The sequence below is a fragment of the Tyto alba genome, unplaced genomic scaffold, assembly GCF_018691265.1.
Source record: "Tyto alba isolate M040663 unplaced genomic scaffold, T.alba_DEE_v4.0 Super-Scaffold_26, whole genome shotgun sequence".
Lineage (NCBI taxonomy): Eukaryota > Metazoa > Chordata > Aves > Strigiformes > Tytonidae > Tyto > Tyto alba.
In genome coordinates this window covers 1,252,752-1,260,744 of record NW_024881300.1, presented here as the reverse complement: position 1 = coordinate 1,260,744, position 7,993 = coordinate 1,252,752, and the positions used below count along the sequence as shown (strand labels likewise).

General features: G+C 50.0%; 1 protein-coding gene across 1 annotated transcript; it reads right to left on the bottom strand.

The window, feature by feature from the left end:
* Positions 1-4,804: 4,804 nt before the first annotated feature.
* THAP11 (THAP domain containing 11) lies at positions 4,805-7,958 on the bottom strand. The gene has a single exon (XM_042797492.1). It carries the CDS (start codon positions 7,767-7,769, stop codon positions 7,035-7,037), a length of 735 nt encoding a protein of 244 aa, XP_042653426.1. The 5' UTR covers positions 7,770-7,958; the 3' UTR covers positions 4,805-7,034.
* Between the last annotated feature and the right edge of the window lie 35 nt (positions 7,959-7,993).

Genomic DNA, 7,993 nt, shown 5'->3' with positions numbered 1-7,993 from the left:
CGGGGACCCTCAGCCCGCCCTGGGCCCCTCGCTACAGCTGGCGCTGGGTTGTAGCAGCGACAGGATTCCACCCCAAAGAGGGAGGCGAGGAAGGTTTCCACCCTCACAGCGCTGTCGGCAAGGAAGTAGGCAGTGAGCCACAGCCAGAACTGCAGATCCTGAAATGTATTTTTAACTCCCCTAACATGAACTATACAATGAAAAATCTTCCCTAAAAAAAACCAAAACGGAATTGCTCAGCTTGTTTGCAGTGAAAGAATTTAGCACGGAAGGTGTGGGGTGGTGGAAAGATGCCTTCAAATAAATACTTGTAAACAGATAAGTGGTCTAAAAACCGGAGTTGGCGTCGCTGAAGGCCCGTACCACATTCACTCAAGTAACAGCACAGAGAGCTTCTAAAAGCACAGAGGTTTGTGTTACCAGGTAGTTTTGATCATAGGCCTGAGCCTGAAAGACAGCTCAGTGGTTGTCTTGTACCAAGTATGGCATTTTGGCCCAGCTTGGACGGTTCCAGGTCTCTGCCAGCAAACCCGTCTGCTTCTTAGAGATGGCATTGCACAACCCCGGGGGGTGGAGATGGGTCCACCAAGCATTTGTCTGGGCTTGCTGCTGAAGGCAGTACTAGGAAAGGAGATAAAGGTGGTTGACCTGGAGCCTATTTTCTAGGCTCTTAACGTTGCACCAACAATGTCTCTCAACAGGTTTCTCCTATTAGAAAAAGGCAAACCTGAGTGTCAGCCACTATCTCGTGGCTTCATACCCTGCCTGGCCTGGAAATGGAGACTGCAGACAGCTGCTGCTCTGCCAAGTCCAGGTGAAGAGTAGCTGAACAATAACAGGGTGATTCCCACCCCACTTGTTTTCTGACAGAGGTGCTGCTGGTCCATGCCTGGGAGGAAATTACCAGATTTTTCATTGCCTTTATCATGGTGTTCCCAGATCTCCAGCTGCCAGCCTGAGACGTGTTCATGCACTCCGGACTTTATGGTCTCTCCCCTGGGGGGAAACATGCCAGTGGAAAGACTGGCACCATCTTGATCACAGTTCTTTGTGGACTCAGCCTAAGGATTCGTGTCATGAACAAAACCTAATTTTTAAATCACGGAGCCAGTCTTACATGAGTAAATAATTTGTGCACAGTAAGCTCGACGCAGCAGACTTATCTAGGAATATCTAAAAACTGGGTTGATTATACACCAGTGCAAAGCTCTGAATATTCAGAAGAATGTACTTCTTATTTGTTCTTCACATGGAAAGACAAAGGAGAAAGATTTGTGTGATATGGACCTCTTGGGGTCCCTTGTTCTAGCCAATATGTTGTGGAATCAGTTCCAAACACAGGACCCAAGCCTGGAACTTGCAGGCTTTAGGATAAAATGCTGCCGATTTTCCTTCTGCTGTTCCTGTAGTAGCCACTATAGTGGGATAAGCATCTTTTAGGATGTGACTGCTCAGCTATAGTAGCCCCTTTCTGCTCTGTGCAGTGTAGTTTTTAGTTTTTGAGGTAGAATTGCTATATAATTTGGGTGGAAAGGTAGAAATGAGATCTGAGAGCCGAATGGAGGATTACGAGAAGGGATGTTTTGCTTGTGAGAGAGCCGTTTCTAAATCATATTCCAACTGAAAATACATACCCAGAGAGAATGGAAGCAGTGAAGGTCTGTCAGCAGACAGTAACATCACCACCCACAAGACCACACCATTTCTGTTCTTTCCTGAGTAAGTGATTTCCAGATGAGTTATGGGACCAGCACAGGTGGGGCTGGTGCTTTGCAGTCGCCCATCTGGTCTCTGGGCTGCCCCAGCACACTCACCTGAACTGTAATATTTCTGTGGAGAAACAGTCAGCCCTTTGAAGTGAGAACTGACTGCGCAGCAGCTGAATGATGCCGATTCTTTATTTTTGATTAGAGGTTAGGAAGGATATCGCCTAGGAGCCTAGGCAGCATCAAAGCTCTGTTTTGCTGGGCACTACATACAAGTGGGTAAAAGAGACAATTTTTACCCTAGAAAGCGTGCAATCTAAAAACTGAAGAATAATCAAGGCGATGAAGACAGGACTGTGCTATGAAGCATGTGACAAAAGCGCACACTTGGCTTCATAGCATGCATCCTGACCAGAGGTGAGCAAATTTTCCTTGGCTGCTTCTCAGCCAGCCCTTAGGGTGATGATGAGTTTGTGACGCGGGGACCCTGGGAGCGTTCCTGGGTTCTGCTCAGGAGCAAAGTGAAAGCTTTGGATGCTTCCTCCTTACCGTTGGTCCCAGGAGGCTGCTCCTGCTTTCTGGACCTGTGAATGATATGAGGAGCCTGTCAGATTACCTGGGCTCTGATCGAGAATGCCAAGGGCAGCCAGTCCCAAGAATGGGCCTCAACACCCCTCATCATGAGAGCAAAAAGAAGGCATGTGGTGAGATGCAGAGAAGGAAAAGAAGGGCAAGGGGCAGAAAGTTGGGGTTGTTTGCACCGTCTCTTTCCATTTATCCTGGATTTAGCCCAGAATTTTGGCATTTTTACTGTCTGTAGAGAGCAAGGAAGTCTGAGGCTGTATCAGAGAGATACCCACCATCCAGCCTATCAATCTGTGCTTTCTAGCCCACCAGTTCCCAGAGGAGTCTCCAGCCTCTGCGTGACGACGTTCACTGTCACAGTAACTTCTGCACTGTCACATCAGGGCCCTGGGCGCGGGGCAGAGGTGGGAACAGCGGGAAGGACTGTAAGAGGAGGCAGTTTCTGAAGCTGGAGGCAGGACACAAAAGAGGGAAACAGAGGTGGAGTCAGCACGGGAACACACTGACTTCCAACGATGGAAGAGAAGAACTGCAGATAAAGAGTTTGGGCAGAATGCTGGAGAATATTCCTTCTGGAGGGAACCCACCCTGTGAAAGATGCTGTGTTAGAGATCATGAAACAGTCATCTGCCCAATAATTTAATGGGAACGATACTGATCTCTGAAACAGAGGCAAACTGAGCAAGCCTTGTGCATGTGCAGAGAAATCAGTTAGGGTTTCATCTACAGGAGAGAGGGGTTTGCATTCGAGAGGTTTCTCTGTCTTCCTCCTGTTTGGTTCTGCTTGTTAACTTTTCTTGTCACATAAGAGCCCATCTGTCCCTTCCCATCCGTATCTGATCACAAAGAACTCAACACAGAGCTCAGGCTGCAGGTCACCACCTTCCTCTCACAGGGGCTCCATGGCTAAAGCTCTTTTTATACTCCCTTCTCGCAAAGACTGATTTTATCTTCAGAAACCTCAGTCCTTGGAGACGCAAACACTTTGGGTAGAGCCAAGTGACTAGCCGTGCCACCTTCAGAAAAACATCTCTTTTGTTTAATCCAGAGGTGTGAATTAAATTGCATGGCTTGTACAGATGCATAGAGCCATTAGGTAAAGACTACGAAAGTTAGAATGCTGTTTTCACTCAGTCTAGCCTGAGCTTCAACCAGTCGTGGTATGATTTTGTCAGCTAGTTTGGGGAACCAGGGAAGGAACAACCGGAAAGTCTACAGATAGCAAAAACCCCATCAGCCAGCTGATAGTCTGACTAGCAGCTCTCCCCATTATAGGCAGGCTGTGCTATCCTCATCCACATTGCCACGATTTTAGCATTACATGGCTAAACGTGCCATAGATAGAGTTACATTTCTAGATTTCTTGTGTGACTGGACAGCTGAACTGGTAGGTGAACTTGTACTGCAGTGCTGGATATAGGCTACTCGGGGAACACATGACTCATTTAGTGCTTGAGCTCTGCAGCTTGAGGGTGTTGAGCAAGAATGCATCATCTTAAATAAAATAAAATTATTAACCCACTGGGTTAAATGGTATCTTACTACTACAGAAAAACTTAAAAATATCTTCAAAACCCAGAAAGGGAGTTGCTCTTAATCTGTAGGGGTGATTGTTATGAAGATGAAATCAAGGTTTTCCCTTGGAACAATAAAAGCCATTTTAAATACATGCTCATCAAGTCTTTTTCTAGGGCTAACGTTTCAAAATATACACATGGGAAAATAATAACCAAAGACGGTTGATGCTGGTAGAAGAAAAATACCACGAGGATATAGGCTAGATTAGAATACAGGATGCAGAAAGCTGAGGAGTTGAAATGGAAGAAAAATCATTTGGATTGAGCAATAATACAGTTTATTTGTTAACATATTAAGGTACCTCCCTACAGAATTATCCTCTTAATTCACTGCCAGTACCGCTGCTCACTTACCTCGATGGAGCAGCAAATGGAGGAAAGCGCGGATGAGGAAGTGTTCATTTTTGTCATGCAGCTCCATTTAACGTTCCCAGTTCAACCCAAAAATGTGATGTTGGAGGCACAGCTGAAATTTTTTTGCCGCTTACAATTGTTCGAGGTAAATAGCTCTGAATCAATCCAAAATTAGGAACTTTGGGAATTACAGATTCAAAGGTACTACATGCTAGCTCTTCCTTGCACTAGGCTGGTTCATGGGAGGCTGTGCTTTCTCCTTACTCCACCCCTGGTGCACTTCCTCCAGTAGAAGCCCCGAGGGAAGCCTGGCTCTCTATTATCTGCTAAAATTGCTCCGGGCTATTTAGAGAGCTACTCTGTCCTAACAGCCATTTGTTCATCAAAACAGTTCTAATCTCTGTGTAGGCAGGCATGTAACACACTGAACAGATCTCTAACTCCTCTTCCTCACCGTACATCAATGCAAAGATACTCACGCTGTTGCAGCTGTGGAGTTCATGAGGAATGAAAAAATGTTGTGAAAGAGAAGACAAGCTACAGGCTTTCAGAAATACATACACAACACAGAAACAGGAAACATAACAAAACAAAATATACTTTATTAAAATTAAGCATGTTAGCACCTCAGTGTAACCTGGAGAAGGTGAAGAGTCCAGCAGTTAACCAGTCCAGCAGGCTGAATGGCTGAACGTCCTGAAGTGCATTCCAATGGTAGAAAAAGTACCACGACTGTTACGACACACACGTTCTCAAGAAGCTAGGACCCACAACCGGTCTCGTTTGTAAGGAGAGACGTTGTGCTGCCTATTGTCTTGATGGGAGCATATAGATCTGCTGGACCAATTACATATGTTAAATCAGATGGTGTAGCAGGTATCTGCTTTCCCTACTGAAAAACAAACAAACAAACAAACAAAACAAAACCAAAACCAACAGCCAAACCAACCAACCAACCAACCAAAAAAATTGCTGCTTACTTGGCTTGCAGGAAAATCAGTATACCACAGAGCTGAAGTTAAGAGCTATATATCAGATTGGAGAAAATAAATTAAAATGAAATATTGGGAAATACTTAGTACATGAATAGACCTGTAGTATCCTTACAGTCGACCATCCAACTCAGTACACACGTTAATAGAAAAATGACCCATGCATCACATAGCAGGCTGTGGCAACCAATGCCTTTAGCTGAACGGGCTACATGATCAATAAACCTCCAGCTACCAAATCCCACTGTGCCCTTTTGTTCAGTCATACAGAGTATTGAAACCGGCAGTTGTAAAGCTACGTTAGCCAGTGTTACAAAGATTACAATATTTTCAAACTAAAGATACTTTTTACATTTAGAAAATACTCCTATAAAATTTAGTAAAACTGACATCCCAATCTACCGAGCGTAACGCACTCCAATTACAGGAGAAAGATCACACAGACCCAGAAGACACCTGGGCACTCCTCCCTCAAGTGTAATTACGGGCACACTGTGGTGAACTGCCTTTTAGTTTTCAACATCCATCGCTATCAAAGCCGTATCCCCTAAGTACATATCACCACAGAACTACGCAGGTGCACCAGATACCCTCCTCCTCCTTCTCCTCCTCCTCCTCCTCCTCCTCCTCAGTGCCGAGGTATCTGTTCCACCAGCTAACCTGGAAGTATGTTTCCAGGCCAGACTAGTAGCCTTGCTACCCTCACTCCACTACCCTCTTTCTAGCCAACGTTGATTTGGTTTCCTGTTGCTGCAAGTGAGGGGACTAATGCTGGCTAGAAACAGAAACTACACAATCATTCCACATAGATTTGTTACAATACTCTTAAATCTCGGTTTAGAACACGCAAGCACGTTTCAGTGAGGTCTTGCCTAATGTACAGATTATTAGTCATGCCATCTAGTTTAGGATTAAACAGCAAGGGTTTGCAACCATTGCAGATAAACTCGCTTCGCTTCTGCTTCATCCCGGTTCTCTGAACGAAAGCCAAGTATTTAAATTCCGATGTGCTACAAAGCCTCCATTTCATTAGAGGGGAGTTCTTAAGCCAATGAGATAAACTACAGCCATCAAACGCCACCGGGTTCTTTGTACCAGATCGCAATCCTTACTAGTGTTGAGAGCATCGAGACATCTGTAACAAATACGTATGTACTGCGGAGAAAGCAGAAACTACATAGTACAAGAGCACTCCTTAATCTGGGGTTTCTTTCACGCTAGAAACAGCAGTCTTTTATGGCATCAGTAATTTACTGAAGAAACACATCACCCTGAGAGGGTTTCTAAAGCTCTCCTCGTGCCTCTGCTAAGCAAGGCCAAACATGACATCGTTGTTCGTTCCTACGAAGGGTACAGTGCCAACCACGCTTTCAGACACGCCTTCTCCAGGGGGTAGTGTTGCTGCTACCTCACTTAACACACAGCGAGTTTATTTGCTGAAAACTTGACACCCTACGTCCACTTTGTGGTGACACGGGTCCCATCTAGCCTAAAAAAAAAGCGCTTTTTGCCTCTGCCGGCACAGAGAGGGTGCTGATGGGCCCAGTGGAGCCCGCAGCGCTAGCTCTGGGGTGACGGTGGATCGGTAACGGGGCTCAGCATCGAGTTGACAGCGGCCGCCCCGTCCAGGCAGGGGAACCCAGGTTTGCCTGGCTGGGGGGCTGCTTCAGTGGGGGGCAGGAGGGAGCGGGCAGCGGGGCTGCAGCCCGTCCCGCCGCCGCTCAAGCCGGGCATCTCCCCGAGGGCGGCAGAGGCTGATGGGGAGCCCCGCGCCGTTGCCTGGCATCCCCCCCCCGCGCCGGGCCGGGCCCCGGCAGCCCTCAGAGGCCGTGGCGCTTGCGGGTGCCGGCGCTGGCGGCGTGGAGCAGCCGGTCCTTCTCGCGGATCTCCTCACGGAGCTGGGCCTCGGCCAGGCGCAGGCGGCGGATGCTGCCCTTCATCTCCTTCATCTTCACCTCCAGCAGCGCGATGATATCGCGCTGCTCGTTCAGCTTCCTCAGCAGCTCCTCCGACGTGGTGCCCGACGACAACGAGTACGAGTGGTCCGGGGGGCCGCCCTCCACCGGGCCCTCCTCCCCCGCTGCCGACGGCAGCCTCCCGGGGCCGGGCCCAGCGCTCGCCCCGGGCCCCAGCTCCACCTGCACCGTCAGGTCGATGGGCTTCACGTCCTCGGCCGCGCCCCCTGCCGGGACCTCGGCGGCGGCACCGGAGCCCTGCGCGGCGGCGGCGGCGGCGGCGGCGGCGGCGGCGGCGGCGGCGGGGCGGGGGCGGCGGGCGGCCCGCTGCGCCTTGCGCTCGTTGACGCCGCGCAGCGGGAAGATGGTGGGGACCCGCACCAGGTAGGACTTGCGGCCGCCCTGGAAGTGCTCGCTGCAGACGCGGTGGCCCGTGGTGGGCTGGAAGGTGCTGAAGCAGCCGCTGACGCCCGCCCGGGAGACGTTCTTCAGCCAGAGGCGCCGCAGCTCCTCGTCCTTGGGGAAGGTGTAGAAGTGCAGCGCCTTGTCGCGGTGCGAGTTGTTGTAGCAGCCCGGCACGCAGCAGGTGAAGCCCGGCATGGCGGGGCGGCCTTCCCCGGCCGGGGAACGGACCCCTGGGCGGCCCCGGCGGCGGGGAGAGCGGGCGCGGGGGACCCCCGCCGAACTACAGCTCCCACAAGGCCAACCGCGGCCTCTCGCCGCCCGCCAACGCCGCCCGCCGCGGCCGCACCGGAACTACGCGGACCACGATGCACCGCGGCGGCGGCGCCGCGCCGGAACTACCCGCCCCACACTGCGCTGCG

What these genes read in the sequence shown, in the direction of transcription:
- THAP11 (XM_042797492.1), bottom strand. Translation starts at nt 7,769, where the DNA reads ATGCCGGGCTTCACCTGCTGCGTGCCGGGCTGCTACAACAACTCGCAC.